The 19,338-nt window shown below is 37.6% G+C and overlaps 1 protein-coding gene across 1 annotated transcript in view; it reads right to left on the reverse strand.

The window, feature by feature from the left end:
• LOC144850167 (uncharacterized) overlaps window positions 1-19,338 on the reverse strand; it is a 72,508-nt gene that overhangs the window by 25,455 nt on the left and 27,715 nt on the right. Inside the window, 44 exon segments of the mRNA XM_078707390.1 lie at window positions 137-406; window positions 564-671; window positions 865-1,044; window positions 1,267-1,533; window positions 1,813-2,052; window positions 2,235-2,516; window positions 2,853-3,068; window positions 3,246-3,428; window positions 3,566-3,676; window positions 3,856-4,023; window positions 4,135-4,596; window positions 4,804-5,055; window positions 5,381-5,614; window positions 5,858-6,072; window positions 6,394-6,778; window positions 6,890-7,009; window positions 7,169-7,306; window positions 7,494-7,622; window positions 7,997-8,209; window positions 8,509-8,736; window positions 8,926-9,111; window positions 9,492-9,710; window positions 10,047-10,337; window positions 10,524-10,637; window positions 10,775-10,870; window positions 10,991-11,536; window positions 11,653-11,880; window positions 12,035-12,310; window positions 12,432-12,521; window positions 12,710-12,983; window positions 13,107-13,255; window positions 13,483-13,629; window positions 13,770-13,909; window positions 14,121-14,392; window positions 14,681-14,868; window positions 15,134-15,367; window positions 15,541-15,756; window positions 15,905-16,071; window positions 16,183-16,436; window positions 16,842-16,948; window positions 17,103-17,321; window positions 17,591-17,805; window positions 18,173-18,422; window positions 18,815-19,030. Coding sequence (XP_078563516.1) covers window positions 137-406; window positions 564-671; window positions 865-1,044; window positions 1,267-1,533; window positions 1,813-2,052; window positions 2,235-2,516; window positions 2,853-3,068; window positions 3,246-3,428; window positions 3,566-3,676; window positions 3,856-4,023; window positions 4,135-4,596; window positions 4,804-5,055; window positions 5,381-5,614; window positions 5,858-6,072; window positions 6,394-6,778; window positions 6,890-7,009; window positions 7,169-7,306; window positions 7,494-7,622; window positions 7,997-8,209; window positions 8,509-8,736; window positions 8,926-9,111; window positions 9,492-9,710; window positions 10,047-10,337; window positions 10,524-10,637; window positions 10,775-10,870; window positions 10,991-11,536; window positions 11,653-11,880; window positions 12,035-12,310; window positions 12,432-12,521; window positions 12,710-12,983; window positions 13,107-13,255; window positions 13,483-13,629; window positions 13,770-13,909; window positions 14,121-14,392; window positions 14,681-14,868; window positions 15,134-15,367; window positions 15,541-15,756; window positions 15,905-16,071; window positions 16,183-16,436; window positions 16,842-16,948; window positions 17,103-17,321; window positions 17,591-17,805; window positions 18,173-18,422; window positions 18,815-19,030 — 9,495 coding nt within the window.

The following is a 19,338-nucleotide window of genomic DNA, read 5'->3' on the forward strand; positions in this document are numbered from 1 at the left end:
ATATTAAACAGAAGATCATCACCTGCAATTTAAAATGCCAGCCTTTTCACCAAGTATAATTAGGTAAACATGTGTACACACTAAGCAAAATCTAAGCATTTTGTTTTCTTCTTCCAAACATTTTTCTTTGACTTACCTGTGCAAGGAGTGCAAAATTCTTCAGCAACCAATCCAGTTCTTGAACCAAACATACCAGAGGGACACATTTGGTAATCGTAACCAGTACCCTCTGGACAGTAGTAGCCCTGTGGACATGGTAAAGCTTGATCTCCATAGATACAGTATCGTCCCTCTGGGCAAATGTCACATTCCGATGCTCCAGTGTGGTTCATAAATGTACCATTTGGACAGGCAATTGGAATACTTGATCCTTCCTCACAGTAATGGCCAGCCCAACAAATATCACCTAAAAAATATAATCATTGACATACAATATTTGGTCTTTCTTAGTTTCTTAAATAAATATATATTTCTTATAGTAAAATACACAAAATAACAGTAGTGTTGGTACGAGTTAGATAGGGATCTCACAAAATGGACGATTTGGAGTGAATATTACTGACCTGTAATGCCATCCAAAGGTGCACTGTTGTTTGATGCTTTGGCACAATAGAAACCTTCATCACATTTACCTGTCACGTTGGTCTTTCCTCCAGTCTCACAATAATAGCCTACAAGACACAATATAAATAAATAACATGAGATAACAGTAGACATATGAGGTCATAACATTGAAAAAGTTTGCAAAAATGGTGGCAGAGATTGACCTCACAATGATTTTCTGGGATTGAGTAAAAAGCATTTCAGATTTTACAACCAAGCTTTAGTTTCATTATGTTAAAATACTAATAGTTTAATGAATACCTGGGCTGCAATCTGTACACGACTCTCTGTCAGGTAGTCCTTGAACATCAGAGAATGTACCAGGTGGACAAGGATCAGGGATGTCTGTACCGTTGGGACAGTAGTATCCAGCCCAGCAGACATCCCCATATGATTGGGCAACAGGTGTAGGTTCTTCAGATGACCCAGAACAATAAAAACCTAAATTTAATGAAAGAGAAAGTTAAAAATATTAACAGTTTAAATCATTTCTACTTTTAATAAATAATAGAATTCATTGCATAGGTGGCATAGTGCAGGGGTGAAGGCCCCTAGTCATGCTCTTGGGCCCCCTAAGCTCTGGGTACCTGGGTCTAGCCAGTAAGCGGTTACATCACTGGTAGAGTGATTCACTAAATGTCACAAACAAGAAAAAAATTTTACCAGCCCAACAAGTTCCAGTTTCCACAGTGAGTCCAGTCGACGCACAGTAGTATCCCGCAGTACAGTTCCAGCATTCACTTGAATCTATCAAGCCTAGCTGGTTACTGAAGGTGCCCTTGGGGCAACCTTGGCCCACGATACTACCAGCAAGACAGTAAAGACCCTCAGGGCATTCATCGCCTGTTGTTCCGTCTGTGGGTGTGGCACTGGATGCACCTTGTGTACAGTAAAATCCAGCTGAACATTCATCAAATGGTTGGGTGTTTCCTAAATATTTTGTAAAAAATATATAAACTATTTATTTGATTTCTACTTATTTTCAATTCAATCAACATTTTTTATTTCATCGATTTTAAACAAACAACGATATGAACAATAAAGTTGAAAAGACCTAAAAGTTAAAAGTGGTTGAAAATAATCAACTGAAACTTGTATCAGGTAACACATGACAATAAAACAACACAAGAAAAGACAAAGAAATAAAGCATTCTGTAAACTATATGTTTAATTAAAGATACTTTCCACAGGCCTAACATATTTATTTACCTTCTCCGGGGCAGTACATGCCAGGCTCACAAGGTGTACATTGTGTTTCATTGTGAAGCTCTGTCTTGTTACTGTATGTACCTTCAGGACATAAGAACTCGGTGCCAAATTTAGTCTTTTCTGGACAGTAGGAACCAGCTGGGCAAATGGTAGGCACGGAAACTCCTCTGTAACTACGGTAACGGCCAGTAAAGTTTCCACTTTCAGTGATGTTTTCGGCATCCAATAACTCATAGTCTCCTGCACATAAAAGAAAAAACAATTTATTTGTTTTACCTAATTAAAATTAATATTTAAAATATAAGTATGTCATGGAATATATATTTTCAATTTAGAAATGAAATTGAAATTAAATTGTCATGGCACTTTGAAAAGACTAAAATAAAAACTTAGAAAATGATAACTTTTGGACAAAAACTTACCAAATGCTTTACAATATGAACCAGCAGGGCAAGGGTCACAATCATGTCGTCCCCAGTGAGGCTGGTACCAGCCACTTGGACATCCAGTTTGGTTCCAGCTACCTAACTCACAGAAATGACCAGGACTACAGGCTAGGTCAGTTGGTTCATAGGTGTCTTGACCTTCTGGACAAAAGTAGCCTGGTGCACAGAGGTTGGTGGGAGATGACAGTCCATAACCTTCACAATAAGATCCACCGGTGCATGGCAAACAGTCAGTTATGTTTACATTCTGTTCAGTTCCTACATTAAACATAGTAAATACAAATTATTATTGAAATGACACTCACAAGGAATGTGAATGTGCATGTATAATGATTTATTTCTGGATCTAATGACTTTCTCACAATAGGAAACACACAGCCAGAAAAAACATTTTTCTGACAAATAATTATAAAGGATCCTTCCATGTTTTACTGCAATAACGTATGATTTTAGACAGTGTGGTGTATGATTACACAAAAACCTAAATTGCATAATCAGGTTACAGAGTATATAAAAAGTAGTAGTACTGCAGTAGAATACAATTTTGACATCATCCCTAATGAAGGATGAAAGTACTCTTTAATTTAGACTAACCTGAGAAAGTTCCGGGTGGGCAAGGCTCCTGTACCACTGTACCCTCTGGACAGTAATGGCCTGTGATACATGCTACAGGATCGTGGACTTCGGCACTACCATTACAAAAGAAGCCTGCTAAGCAATCACCGCTTGGAATTGATAAGGCATAGTTACCACAGAACTGACCAAGTGAACATGGAACAGGCTGGTCAGAACCTTCAGGACAGTAGGTACCTGAAACAATTATTTTTATCTCATTAGAATTTGTTTGAGTGTACTAGTTCACACAGCAACTGTTGTGGACAGAAGAGAGAGCGCTAGAATTGGCAGCACTGACATGACATGACCCTTAGGGAGAAGCATGTGTTAAAAAGTGTAACATCCAAGTCCACAGCGTTCGCTAATACTTACCTGGGGTACAAATTCCTCCAGTTTCATTTCTTGAGTAGATAGGACATTCAGTAGCAGAGTACTCATTGGTGTCGTTAACATATGGTGTTGGTTTACTGCTATAAGAACCACCAGAACAGTACCATCCTGGTGCACAGTCACCACTCGGTTCAGGAAGACCATCACCTTCGCAATATTCGCCAGCTGGTGACAAAAAGAAATTATGTATTTCTTTCAAATGTCATACTGAATTAAATATATCATAATAACCTGTACAAAATCTGACTTCCAGTCATTATTACAATTATATATTGAGAACAGAGGTGTGCCTTCACACTCACCTGGACAGGGCAGACAATCAAAGATGTCATCTGCATGGGTCCTGTTGTTGAAAGTACCAGCAGGGCATGCATACTGTGTAGGGTAGCCTGTACCTTGGGGACAGTAGTAACCTAAAATATCAAACAAAAATATTGAAAGAGTACAATTAAATTATCATTTTTAATCTTTAAGTTATTTCAATAGATATATATTCTGTAGTAATAAAAAAATTATATACAACAATGTTTTGCTAAGTGAAAGATAGTCTTACTATAAGCCAAGTAATGAAAATAATAAATCAAATACCAACCCTTCCAACAAGGTGTGTTGATGTAGGTTGTTGAGTTAGCAATACAGTAGTAGCCAGCCTGACAAGCTTGGCATTCAGCTTGACGTACCAGGTCATTAAAGGTACCATTAGGGCATCCAATAGGCTCTGGTGTTGCTCCAGGACAGTATGTACCCTCAGGGCAGGGGCCTAGAAAATAATAAAGATAGTTCTTAATATTTACTAACAAACTTTTAGTCATTGACTTTAATAGAGATATTAAAATAACTAAAAGATTTGTTAGAACTTCCTTAAAATTACCTCCAATTCCGGTATTGTTGTTGTCAGGAGCAGGTGTGTTAACTCCAATTAGACAATAGTAGCCAGGTGAACAAGGGCCAGAGACAACAGTACGTCCTGTATCACTACAAAACATTCCTGGGTCGCACTCTGTACATTCTGACGAATCAGCCAAGCCTGTTACAGGTCCATAAGTTCCAATTGGACACGACTCGTTGACAAATCCTGTACCAGAGGGGCAGAAGTTACCCTCTGGACATAGAGTCGGTGTTACGCATGAGTCGACGCAGTAATGGCGGACAGGGCAAATGTCACAAGCACTAGCACGAGTGTGGTTCATGTAGAACCCGTCATCACATGGGGCTGCTGCACTGCTACCTAGGATACAATAGTGTCCAGGTGGGCACTCATCACCGGTGGTGCCATCAGTGGGTGAGCTATTGTCAGCTCCTGCTATACAGAAGAAGCCTGGGTCACACTCATCTTTTAAAACAGGGTAAAAGCAGAAATATCATTCAAATTAATAGAAATACTACATAATACAAACTAAACATTTATTTATAGATTTTGAAATAAACACACTTTTTCTAACTGCAAATGAAAATAAACATCATTTTACAATGGCATATATGTAAAAAAAAATGACTGATATAATTTTTCCAGTAAATGGTTAAAAAGTGTTTATTGTACCTGTGTAATTTGATTGTCCTTGGGTGTCACAATATTTACCGCCCTCACATGGTAAGCAATCATCAGGGTCATCACGACCGGTCGATGGGTTGTAAGAACCAACAGGACATAGGAATGGGTCATAGGTTCCGTTTGGACAGTAACTTCCTGTCGGGCAGACATCGCCATACACTTGTGCATTTGGGTTGGGGTTTATAGCTCCCAGTGTACAATAAAAGCCAGGGTAGCATTCTCCTGTTGGCTCAGTCAAACCTACAAATAATAGAAAACATTTTGTGGTAATAGTGTATAATAATTCATATAAAGTTTTTTATGAAATACAGTATTTATTTAGCATACCACCCAAGAGCCCACCACAGAAGTAGCTTGTCCCACACATAGATTTTGTATCTATCCTGAGCAGAAACTGGTCATCGGTTGTTGTGCATTGTGTGTGAATAGTTATAAGGAATAATATAAATTATACACTGTTAACGCTCATCTGTAAATTGGCCTTAACACATAAATAACTAGAAGTCACCAATAAGTTTCTTTCCATAACAAAGCATTTCATTAAAGTAAAAATGATTAGGGTTACCTTCAGTCTGGCAATGGCTTCCTGGTGTACAGTCTTCACACTCTGTTACATTCTCCAATCCATAGTTATTACTAAATGTTCCAACTGGACACTTTGTACCTTGATCAGATCCTTTAGGACAGTAGTAACCTGGCCGGCACTCGTAACCAGTTACGCCGTCTGTTGGTCGTGAGCTGTTAGATGCCGATACACACACAAACCCTGCATCGCATTCATCAGCATAAACTGTTAAGCCTGATATCAAACAAAAAATTGACAAAATTTAAAACATTTGGACAATTGTAGCAGTAGACATGGAATTAAGTCTGCAAAATTTAAGACACAAAGTGCAAAAAGGTTGCTGTCACAATTGTGAAGAGTATAATTGTAGTGATGAGTCACAGCATAATACATTGTAACATCTTGTATTTGTAAACAGTATGGTACTATTATCTGTGTTTCAATATCATATCAACTGTAACAACAATGTTATGTTACCTTTTCCATCACAATACTTTCCACCAGGGCAAGGCAGGCATTGTCCATGGTTATGCAGGTTAGTGGAATTGCTGTAGTAGCCTTCTAAGCAAGGATACTGATGCTTAGATTCTGTGCCATTGGGACAGTAGTAGCCCACGGGGCAGTCAGATGGTGTGACTACACCATGGCTTACAACACCGTAGTAGGCTGCTGCTTCTACAGGATCACAGTAGCTATAAGGTAAAGAAGTTGTTATTTTGTTAAAAACTCCCCAACATTGTTTCTGAAGCTTGGTTCCCACTACAATGCAACACAAAGATGTAAGCGGAACGCAAGGAAGTTGACGAATGACAAGTGACAGATAAATCAATATATAGCTTGTGATATGTAAAATTTGCGTTGCGCTTACATCCTTGTTTTGCATCCTAGTGGAAACCAAGCTTGAACCTAACTCTTTGTCTAATAATATGATATAGGCTTAGTTAATATAATAATTATATTATAATTGAGACCTTAATGTAATTAAATTTAATATTGTGTAATAATTGACTTACTATCCAGCAGGGCATTCCTTGCAAACTGCAGTCCCAATTTCATCCTGATAATATCCTGGTTCACATGGTTCAGGCTGGTCATTCCCACCATCACAGAAGTGACCAATTGTGCAGTTGTATTCTGCAGGTGATGCGGATGACTGACCACCAGGGCAGTAGTAGCCTGGGTCACAATCATTATCTGGGATGACGTTCCCTGGACCTGAGCAGAATTTGCCTGGAGTACATGAAAGGCAGTCCTCTGGTTGTATGTTACCTGAGGTGTTTGCAAATGTACCACTGGGACAATGGGTCGGGGTAGCAGAGCCCACCTCGCAATAGGTACCTTCAGGGCAGACACGGTCAACTGGGTCAGGTTCAGATGCTCCACCATCACAATAATAACCTGTAGAGTTAAACATGTATTTTCAGATTAAGTACATTCTTTGCATAAGAAGATGACATTGTTCTGAATATGGCAAGCCAGAGAATATATGAATGAAACAAATATACATACCAGCATCGCATTGATCATTTGGTTCTGGCCTTCCATACTCTTTGCAATAATAACCTTCATCACATGAAACTGGGTATGGGCTGCCACTCGGGCAATATGTACCTGGCCAGCACTTTCCACCTAAAATATTAACATATTATAAGACAATAAATATTTTGAAAAGGATAAGGCAAAATTATTACTATTATTAAAATTTAACACTAAATATGTAAATTATAAAAAAAGATGCTTAGTAATTATTATTATTATTATTACACATAAGGAGCTCAGTCAACCTACCTGTGTAGTTAAGCAATGGGCATGTACACTCGGACAAATCAGTAGCATTAGCTGTTGTTAGTGGCATCTCTTGGTATGAGCCTCCTGTACAATACCAACCAGCAGAACAGTTACCAGATGGTGCATCTTGTCCATCAACTAGTGAGTAATAAAACCAATAAATTATCATTAAAAGATTTATAACCATACAGTATTAATTTCAAATACATTTCGAAGATATATTTCAGTAAAATCTGTGGAATCCTTCAAAGAAAAGTGGGCCTTTTCTCACAGGGACTATCTACCTAAGTAACCAAGTAAGTAAATAAGTAAGTACTGTACTTACATTGGCAGTACATTCCAGGTAGGCAGGCCAGACAATCTTCAATTTCATCACTGTTGTTGACTGGGTTAAATGAACCTTTAGGACAGGGGTATTCATATGGGTGTGTTGTTTCCAGTGGGCAGTAATATCCTGAGAAAGAATAGAAGGTACTTGCATTGAGATTTGTAAACTTATACAGATTGTCAATTACACAAGATTATACTATTTTAGATATAGATTTACATGTTATCATTCTCTGACATAATATGCTGGGTGTAAAGTGTCTTACCATATAAATTATTTTTCTGCCCAACTTTTTTTTTTACTGTACTTCACTTATTTCTGGGAGCCTAGGCATAAAATCAAACTTATGGCTTGCTTCTACACATACTATGTTTTTAATTATTATCAAACTTGTTAATATAATTATTTATAATTATTATTATGTTTTTTATGTGTGGAGAATATTGAATAAACGAATGAATAAATCAACGTTTACTGTGCCCTATAGTATAAACACTTACCGGCAGGGCAGACATTTTCAGAAAATGATGTTGAATTTTGTAAACAGTAGTAACCGGCTGGACAAGATGTACACAATGGTTGATTCTCAATGTCAGTATAGTGACCTGCTGGACATCCAAGAGGAACAGCACTTCCCTCGGGACAGTAGTGGCCCGGTGGACATATACCACCCACACCTGTATGATTACCAGTAGGCTTGTCTACATCAACACCTGCAATTAAATAAATTTAAATTTATAAATAGTATTGGAGTGGCTGTATAGACATACAGGTACTTATACATATAAAATCAAGTTGTCAAAATTCTTAGTAACATAAACAATATTTTACACTAGGGTCGTAGTCGTACCTGTGTAATACATTCAACAAATAATCAGAAATAGACAAGGAATGAAAAATGTGTACTGTATCTTTAATTTATTTATCAGGAGCCATAACTATGGGTACCTTTAAAGATTGTGTCTCGTCGGGATGTTACCTATGCTGAAAATGTAAAAAGTAAACAGCTTACCCCATTCACAATAGTAACCAGCACTGCAGTTTCCAGTCACATTTGCCTGCCCTGGCTCACGACAGTAACTGCCTGGATCACATTCCAAGCACTGATCTTCTTCGTAGATACCTTCACGTGGGTTGTAAGTTCCGCTTGGACACATACGAAGGTCGGCACCAGTCTTGGGAGGGCAGTAGTAGCCTGGTGGGCATGGGTCAGCACGGTCACGGTTAACACAATAATAGCCTGTAACAAAAATGAATTTTTCAAAGTATAGTCATGCTGATACTACAATCCATCATACATTTATAAAATTTAAACTGCAAACCAGAGATCTCATAAGCCAGTAGGTTTAAGTACTAATAGTTTCAGAATACTTAAAATCACGAAAAAAGAGACAAAAATGTACTGAACAATTCTGTTTCATCCACGTACCTGCTGGGCAATCATAGCATTGTTCTCCCATCGTGTGGTTCATAAAAGTTCCGTTAGGACAAGGTTCTGGTGCGGGAGAGCCTAGCTCACAGTAATGGCCTTTAGGACAGATGTTGCCTGTTATATTGTCTTGTGGGGTTGGGTTGCTTGCTCCTAATGTACAATAGAAGCCTTCATAGCACAAACCTATAAAGAATTATATGTTTAATAAAGTAAAAACATCATTATAATAAAATGATATATAAAAAATGTATTTATATATATATCAATACACAAATAAATAATGATACTGGACATGGCTAATACTAGTAGTTTACAGAAATTTAAACTACACAATGATGGACAACATTGGCATATTAGTATGCAACTCCAGAGAGAGCAAAGAGTTTTCGATTTCGAAAACATGGACATAAGAATTTTGTGTTGGCTGTCATACAAAACTGTGTAGAAAAATTCTGTGATAAAGCATATTGTAATGTCACTGTATCAGCAAAATGAATTAACATGACTTTAATAGTTCCAAAGTTGTTGCACATTGAAAGCTCCCTAATAACTAGTATACAAACCTGATTCCATTTCTAAGCCACTGTTGTTACAGTATTTGCCAGGTGTACAGTCAAAACAAGCTGATTCATTGGTCATCATCTCATTGGGTTGATACGTACCGGCCAGACAGGCTGTTGGATAAGGACTAGCCTCTGGACAATAATGACCAACTGGACATACCGCACCATATGATTCGTTGTGAGGATTTGGGTCAATTGCACGTATGGTACAATAAAAACCTAGAATAATATATTATGCATATTGTGAGAAAGTATTAAAGTACTCAAGTGCATAAAATATTCTAAGCCTAAAAAGGTGATTTTGTAATATTGTTATATTTAACAGCAGAAGAATGTTTATATAAATGGTCCTGATTCAAGTAACCGTATACAAAACATCTTGTAGCCATTGACATACAGTTAGATTAATGCTACTTTTAAGTATACAAATATTTTGTTTTGTTTTTTTAGAGTGACATACCACATACATTGCAATAAATTACACAAAGTTATCTGTAATAAACAAGTTCAGAACGAGTGTGATTTGAATCTGAATTTCAGAAAAATGTTCTTTACCTGGTAAACATGACCCATTAGGAGCTGTTAAACTAGTCTCCATACAGAACTGTCCTGGGTAGCATTCTGTACAATTGCCTTCAGAGCCTAGCTTGTCAGACCTTCCAAATGTTCCTTTGGGACATGGGCTAGGCCATGATGACCCAGATTCGCAGTATGTTCCTTGTGGACAGGGTCCTCCTGTTTCATCTGTTGGTTCTGGTGTTGGGGTATTGGCCCCTAGCACACAGTAGTAACCCGGTGAACATTGTTCTGTAGGTGTGGTGATGTTCTCAGCTTCACAGTAAAATCCTTAAAGAAAAAAAAATGTCTTAATGTTAATGTTAACCACTACTCAAAACTTACTTATTCATTCACAATTACAATGTACAATAGTAGCAAAAGAAGCTGGTGCTTGTTGGATACTCTGCATTGCATAGGCCTATTGTTCTTTTAGTTTAATTTAAACTGCTGAAAAATTTAAAAAGCAAACATTACCTTGAGGGCAGGCTCTACATTCTGTGATGTTTTCCAAGTTGGTGGTGTTACTGTAAGTGCCAATTGGACATGGGTATTGACGAGCGGTTTCAGTTCCATTAGGACAGTAAAAACCTGCAAAATAATTTACAATTTTAATCCAAAAACTAATCTCTTGGTCATTTCACAGCTGTCAGTTAGAGCTATAACTTTAAAATTGATTGTATTTGTGAAAATCCTTTGATTTCTACAATACTTGCTACTGCACTCACCAGCAGGGCAATCTTTCGGTGTAACTACTCCATGGGTCTCTGCGAGCATTCCACTCTGAAGTTCTTTAATTGCCTCATTTTGATCACAATAGGAACCTTAAAACAAATAGAAATCATTTGAAATTTATTTATAGTTTTTTATGGATGATGGAAGTACCTTTAAAAAGACATTTGGATGTATTTCTCAGATGCAACACAAATCAATTTCATACTAACCAGCAGGACAATCATAGCATTCTCCTTGCCCAGTAAAAGGTTGATATGAACCAGACAGACAAGCACTTTGATCAGGGCTACCGACTGGACACTGATGTCCAGCTAAGCATTCATTCCCAGGTGGTTGAGCAGCTGTTGACCCTTCAGGACAGAACCAGCCTTCATCACAGTAATCGTTGGGTTCAACTCGCCCCCAACTAGTGCAGTATTTACCAGCAGTGCATGGGATACAATCAGTGATGTTATGGTTTTCAAAAGTGTTACTGTATGTTCCTGGAGAGCAAGCCTCTGGACCGGAACTCCTCTCGGGACAGTAGTATCCCTGAGGGCAGATGTCACCAGTTGTGTCATTGACAGGGTTTGGCGGGATAGTACTTCCACTGCAGTAGAACCCTGCTTGGCAAGGGCCTGATACATTAGCCAGTTCATCAAATTGACAGTAATAGCCTGGGTCGCATGATATGGGCTGGTCAGATCCTGCAGGACAGTAAGTACCAGCTAAGCATCTACCTCCAGTGCTTTCAGCTGGACAATGGCATCCAAGGTCTAACATGAAAATAATTGAATAGACCACCAAATAATAAGTGTATTCTTTGAAAGACTTTCTAATTTGTACATAGATAATTTTCATTTGATTAATTCAATGTTATGCAAAATGTTACCTGTATCGTTTCCTAATGTTGTTGGCCTAGCTTTCCATGCTCCCAAGGTGCAGTACCAGCCCTCATCACATAAGCCTTCTGGTTCAATCATTCCCTTATATGGACAGTAATGTCCTGCTATACATAGTTGACAGCTGTCAACACTGCTTCCACCAGTGCGGTTGTTGAATGTACCATTGTTACATGGAAACTGAGTAGCAAAGCCAGTGTTATTGGGACAGAAGTGACCTGTAGACATAGACATAAAATGTATTTAGTTACTAGAAATGTGTTTTTTGAATAAAAGAAATATATGTACCACTGTACCTCTAGTAGTAGTAGTACCCTAAATGAAAAATATATATGATAATTTGTTTTAATACACTAACAATGGTATTCATACCTTTAGGACAAATGTCAGGAGTAATGCATCCATCATCACAGTATGAGCCTTCTGGGCAATTCAAGCAGTCACTTTGCATATAAACTGGATTGTAATACCCAGGCAAACAGTCTGTAGGCTCACTGGACCCACTCATACAATATGTACCAGGAGGACAAGGCCCTCCTGCACTGGTCACTGTGCTAGGGTTAGAGCTGTTGGAACCAAGCTGACAGTAGAAACCTTCTTCACATAATCCTTTGGGGTATGCTAGGCCAGGTGTATCACAATACATGCCTGAAATGGAATATTAGTGATAAGTGTTATAGTATAAGGAATCTCACAAAATGAAAAGTAATACCACTACTGTACAATTTTATTCATTGAGTTTGATGATAAAAAGGCTTAAAAGTCTCACCTTCAAGACAGTCTTGACAGTACTGTTCAGCAGTAATTCCTGTCACATTGCTGAAGGTAGACGCAGGACACGGGTCAGGTTCACCAGTACCTGAAAGAAATTTTTAAAACATAACTTGAAAAATTGCAAAGACGTTTGAAAGTGAGAGAGTACATTAACAAACCATTGTTTTATTACAATACAATCAGCTTTGTTTGTGTATGTATGCTGAGAATGCAAATTATTTACATGGGTATTGGATGGATGATGGTAATGATAAAGGTCAATACAAATCTTACCAAATCCACAGTAATATCCTGCAGGGCACACCCCAGCATCCCCAGTTGATGAATCTCCTGGTTGCTGGCTATCTGATCCCAAAAGGCAATAAAAGCCTGGATCACAGAAACCAGAGGTGACTGTAGCATTGAAGCTATCACAGAAGTAGCCTGGCAGACATTGTGTACACTGAGTAACATTGGCTAGGCCTGTCATACTGCTGAAGGTGCCTGGTGGACAGGCCTCCCAGACATGTCCAGTGCCTTCGGGACAATAGAAGCCTGCTGGACAATCCTAGGTAACAAATTCAAATTAATATCATGTTTGTGTAGTCTTATTAGTTTATATATAAAGTAATTCATTTTTATTGTTACTATAATAACCATACATGTAATTGTCTGCAAAATAAAGACTTACCTCAGGGTTTGACCCTGTGATACAATAATGACCAGGAGTACATGGTAAGCACTCGTGATTGGTGGTAGTATCCGTGTATGTACCGGGATCACATGGTAACGGAATAGGTGATCCAGAAGGACAGTAGTGGCCGATTGGACACTCATCACCTAAATAGAATAGTACAAATCATTTCTCAGTTTTCTTCTTTTTCTTTGTATCAAGGTGGCAGTAAACACAACATTTATTGGAATGAATTCAGGCTTGGATATAACTCTTTTTTTAATGGAGGGTCCTTAAGTGTTGAAAGACTATAGAACACCATCACCGTTTACCATGCTCACTATATACCACTGTATACAGTATAAAGTTAACAAATAATTAAAAATGTATTTACCAGTCTGACCATCTGTTGGAGCAGGAGATGAGGCATTTCCACTACAATAGAACCCTTCATCACAGTCCCCTGCTGTCATGTTCATTCCATACTCTGGACAAAACTGACCAGCTTCACAACCAAGGCACTGGTCAACCGATTCAAGACCTATGTGAATAAATTATTAGTTTAAAGTTGATAATTTGCAGTTTCAAACCAGTCTATACACAGCAAGAATAATTTTCATAACCGAACAAATTTTTCTACCAAGACATTTTCACATTATATCAAAAACAAATTTTATCTACCTGTAGTTGGATTATAGGTTCCAGGTGGACACAGGTATGTCTTATTTGAACCCATTGGACAGAAATCGCCCTCTGGACAAATGTCACCCGTCACACCATCCTCTGGTGTTGGTGAACTTGAGCCAAGCTTACAATAAAATCTATAAAGAACATGTAAGAATCAAGGTTTTGGTTATATAATCATAAATATTTATAATACAATCATTTCTCATGTTCACTCTATAGTCATCATCAGATAGACTTCTTTCTCCATTCGTGAATATATTTGAATGTAAGTTGATTGTACTGTACCATACTGATTACAATCATTCGGAAAATGATTACACTTAAAAAATATTGTAAAATAGTTACCCAGCTAAACACTGTCCTTTTGGAGCAGGCAATCCTAACTCATCACAATACATTCCTCCTGTACACTGTGTGCATTCTGTGAAGTCCTTCAACTTGATATCATCTGAGTATGTACCGAGAGGACATCCAAACTCTTGGTCAAACTTGGTTCCATTTGGACAGTAGTAGCCCTCTGGACAAGGCTGGGGGTTCTGGACACCATGTGAGCAAAACGTATCATTTTGAAGTGTGCTATCACAGTAGTAGCCTGCTGGGCATATCTTACACTCTTCCTGTAAACAAACGCAAATAATAGATATTAGGTATAATAGTAATACTAATAGTAAACACTGGTGTTGCGATACATTTTTGTGCAGAAAAAAATAAACGTTAAGAAAATCTCATACATGTTTCAGGACGAGTTGGGATATACTTAGGTGTACTAGCACATCACAGCCACTGACCATAACTGGGCCCTATGGGGGACCAGTCTTTGACTGAAGAGATCACCCAGTATAAATAAATAATAAACAAACTAATAAATATGGTGTTGAAGTAAGCATTGAGAGCACAAGACACACCTGTCCCCATTCATCTTGGTAGAGCCCAGGCTCGCATGTTCTTTCTTGAGGGCTACCTTCTGGACAATAATGACCAGGTGAACATGTGTACTCAGCAGGTCGGCTTGTATTCTGTCCACCTGGACAATAGTAGCCTGCATCACATATTGCTGTTGGTTTGGTCAGTCCACTGCCTTCACAGTAGTAGCCTATAAGTATAAATTAGGTACAGTAGGTTTCATAACAGATTATGATTAATTTATTAGGTCATAATAAATAAAGTTTTTTATATCATAAATTAAACTATTGTAATCTGGCTACTCTTGGTGGGTTAACAAATGTGAATGGACAAATGTTTCTTCTTCAATTGTTTTATTCATTGAAAACCTTGTTGATGAAATGTTAAGATTCTTTTTCAATTGTTATAATATATCCATTATATTCATTTTAGAATTTAAAAAATATAAAACTCACCTGGTAAACAGTCAAGACAATCGCCAATTTCATCATTACGAGTTGTGTTTGAGAAGTAACCAGCAGGGCACTGTATTGGGTCATAGGTACCTCTGGGGCAATAATGTCCTTCAGGGCACTCATTGCCAGTTACATTATCGACAGGGTCTGATACAGATGCCCCTAGGGTGCAGTAATATCCAGGGTCACATTCACCAGTCTCATTTGCAAGGCCAAATGCATCACAATAGTAACCTAGGAGAAATTAACAAGTCCTTATTAGGAGAACATACACAACGAATTTATATTTAAATTATCACTGAGAACAGAGGACTGATATGTTTATTTTTAAAATCTTTAAATTTTGTTCTTCATTGTACTTTTCCTTGATAAATGAGCATATGAGTTAAGACAAAAATAGTCCGTACCTCTGGTACATGGCGTTGGCTCTGATGATCCTTCTGGACAAAACTGTCCAGGCATGCACTGACCACCAGTGGAATTAGAAGCACAGAAACAGCTAGATGTTGAGTTACTGTCTCCAAGATCAATTGGTGTTCTTGACCATGCGCCTCTGACGCAGTACCAACCAGCATCACATGATCCACTGTCACTGGAAAGGCCAGATGTTTCACAGAATTTACCTGTGAACAAAAATATTACAGTAAAATCACTAGTATCCTAATGACTAGTAGAGTAATGAATGAATAAGAATTATAAATAAGGTAGATGGTCATACAATCAACCAATAATTTATTTGTTCTACACTTAGCTACAAACTAATTAGCATACCAGGTGGACATGGTTTACAATCATCCAGAGTCTGTTGACCTTCGTAATCATTATAGTAGCCTTTTGGACATGGGTACTGGTCATTGGATGGTGTTCCTGCTGGACAGTAGTGGCCAGTTGGACATGGTGTATCCTGGTAGTCAGTTGAATTCTCTGGACACCAATATCTGGAATGGAAGCATTGTTTTAGTATAGATAAAGCACGGGTTTATAACTTTAATGCAGAATAGGTCAACCAGTACTATTACCAAAAAAAAAACACCAAAATTATATTTTACCCTGGTTCACATTCCAAGCATTCTGATTGGCCAATTGATGGATTGTAAGTTCCTGGTAGACAGGCCAATGGGTATGATGTGCCATTGGGACAGTAGTAACCCACAGGGCAAGGACCACTGGTTTCATCAACTATTGGATTGTTGGGATCTTTAGCTCCACGAAGACAGTAAAAGCCAGCGTAGCAATCTCCAGTTGGGTACACCAAACCTTCAGTTTCACAATACTGGCCATACAGGCAGTCTGTACATTCAGACTGAAAAGAAAGAAATTGTTTATATCCACCAAACTATCTTCATTGTTTTCTACTCTTACTCTCTCCACCCTCTATTTACCAGCCTGTGCCTCATTTGTTTTTATTTCTTTTAATCCAGTCCACTCAGGCAGCGCTTGTCTGCTATTCTCAATTTGGGGTTAGTGTTGCCCAAAAGCTGATAATTTTTCTGGCGGTTTTACTTTATAGTTTTGATTTAGCTTTTTGCTTATTTTATTTTGTATCTCCCTTGAGATCCAGCCACTGATACCCACAGCAATGTCATTTTTTTTCAGTAATTTGCCTTTGGATTTATATACATTTACAGTACATGAATACAAATTAGTGAGATTCTTTGAAAAACAAAACAACAAGGTAATCATGTTTTATATAAATTATGTTACTTACATCATTTGTTAGCTTGGTGATATTGCTAAATGTTCCTCTTGGACATGGAGAAGGTGTAGAAGTGGCAATTGGACAATAATGACCCTCATAACATAAACCAGCAGTTCCTACATAAGGTCAAATTAAAAATTGTTTTAAAAATGTTAATTACTTTTTATAATATTTATTAAACTTAAACAAATTTTTTTTTAAATAAATAAAATGTACAATCAAGATTTGACAAAATAACTTTTTTTACACATGAATATAACATTAACTGACCTTTAAAGTTGACCTCTGGTGTAGGTGTATCTGACCCTTCCACGCAGTAATACCCAGGGTCACATTTTCCTGTTACCATGGTGGCATTTGTTTCTGCACAATATTTACCAGCACTGCATTGTGTGCATTGTGTTTCATTGGATAAGCCATCGTTTGTACTGAATGTTCCTGTGGGGCATGGCTGCCAGTCATATCCAGTTCCAGCTGGACAGTAGAATCCTGAAATATACAACAATATTAAAAATTATTCGCTGTTTGTTTAATAATCATTACAAAACAATAAAGAGTTTGGAGGGATAATGCATTGTGGATCTTTTAATTCAATTTTATTTGAAAAAAATTGACATACAGTACTGGCCGTATTGAATAGTACTAAGACAATCAATTAGCCAATCACAAATTAGTGTAGGCCTACTTAGAAGATGTCATGTGATTAGCATAGATCTAGTTCATTATTGATACTAAAATATGTTGTTCTTGCAACTTACCAGCAGGGCATCTTTCAGGTTCATAACCAGTCACACAGTAGAATCCAGCATAGCAGATATTACACTCATCAGCGTGCGTCTCCGTCATGAATGTTCCAGCCTCACAAGGAATCGGGCTTGGCGTAGCACCAGGACAATAATGACCCTTTGTACAAGGTCCACCAGTAACTGTATCATTTGGTGTTGCTGATACGGCATTAGACACACAATAAAATCTATAAACCAATATAGAATAACATTTTTTACAAACAATAATTCCAGTAGAGTGACAACACATTTCAGGAATCTAATCTAATAATAATATGGAAATCTTATATAGGGGCCAGTTTTCATCCAAAAGGAGATACTCATGGTACATTTCAATGAAATAAAAAATCATGGTGTAAAAAAGTCAACCTACAGAAATCACATTAGTCAGCAGAGGAAAGAGAAAACTGTGATGTAGAAATGTATACATGTACATTAACTTAACATCCATGATAAAGAAAATTATAAAATAGTTTATCTATCCTGTAATTGGCTAGTTTCTCGCTTTTCGATGCGTATAAGAAAAAATAATAATAAATAATAAAAAATACCTACCCAGGATCACAGGGTCCTGATGGGCTAGTCAATCCAGTTCCATTACAATAGTAGCCTTCAGTACATGCCTGACATAAAGATACATTTTGTAGACCTACACTGTCAGACCATGTTCCTACAGGACAGTTTTCTGGGGCTGGAGTTCCCGCAACACAGAATTTTCCTTCTGGACATTCTTGACCAGTCACGCCATCAGTTGGAACAGAAGTGGACGCACGACCCTTACACCAGAAACCAGCTTCACAATCATCTAACATGTTTGAAGAAAATATATGAAAATTAAATTATTAAATTATTTTTAAATTGCCATCAACAATAAACAATATCATGACTTTTCTACATCTTTTCTTACTTTTTCTAATCTACATCCAACAACAGCGTATGACTTGTTAATTGAAAGATGGGAAACCAAGTCTGGGTGTTAGGTAGCGGTGCTACGTTGACCATAAAGCTCTATCTACACTATCAAACTAGTAACAAAAAGTGTGATGTGCCAAAATATGGTAGTGATATGCCCAAATATGTTGGTAATATGACATCATCATGTCCAGATATGGGCACATCACATTTTTTTGTCACATATAGTTTGATAGTGTAGATGAGGCTTAAGAAAAAATGTAAATTTAAGAGCAGGAACCTTACCTGTGGTATCAGTATTACCAGTACCAAAGCAGTACTTTCCAGGAGGGCACTCTGTGCATTCACCATCATCCTCTAGTTGTTGTTGTGAACCATATGTGCCATTAGGGCAGCTAAACTGAGTATTAAACTCTGTGCCGTTGGGGCAGTAGTAGCCTTGAGGGCACGGATACATGGTGTAGTCATCAATAGGAGCATCAGCCACATCACAGTAATAACCTACAATCACAATTATAATAACATTTGATGTGTACATTTTACAGACCTTCAATTACAGGATGCATTATTAACTAGGTATATTACAATAAACGGAATAATAAACATGATATTGCAATAATAAAAAAAAGTTAAAAATAGGCCTACCACATTAGACACAATTTTTTATTCTAATGTTCATTCACCAGCTAATACATGACTATAGCCAATTGAAGGATGGGGAACTTGTGCTTTATAAACCTGGAATTATGACATGATTTGAGCCAAAGACCCTGTGATCAGTAAGCAAGTATGTCATCCACCAAAACATT

This window comes from Antedon bifida, chromosome 8, assembly GCF_963402885.1.
Source record: "Antedon bifida chromosome 8, ecAntBifi1.1, whole genome shotgun sequence".
Lineage (NCBI taxonomy): Eukaryota > Metazoa > Echinodermata > Crinoidea > Comatulida > Antedonidae > Antedon > Antedon bifida.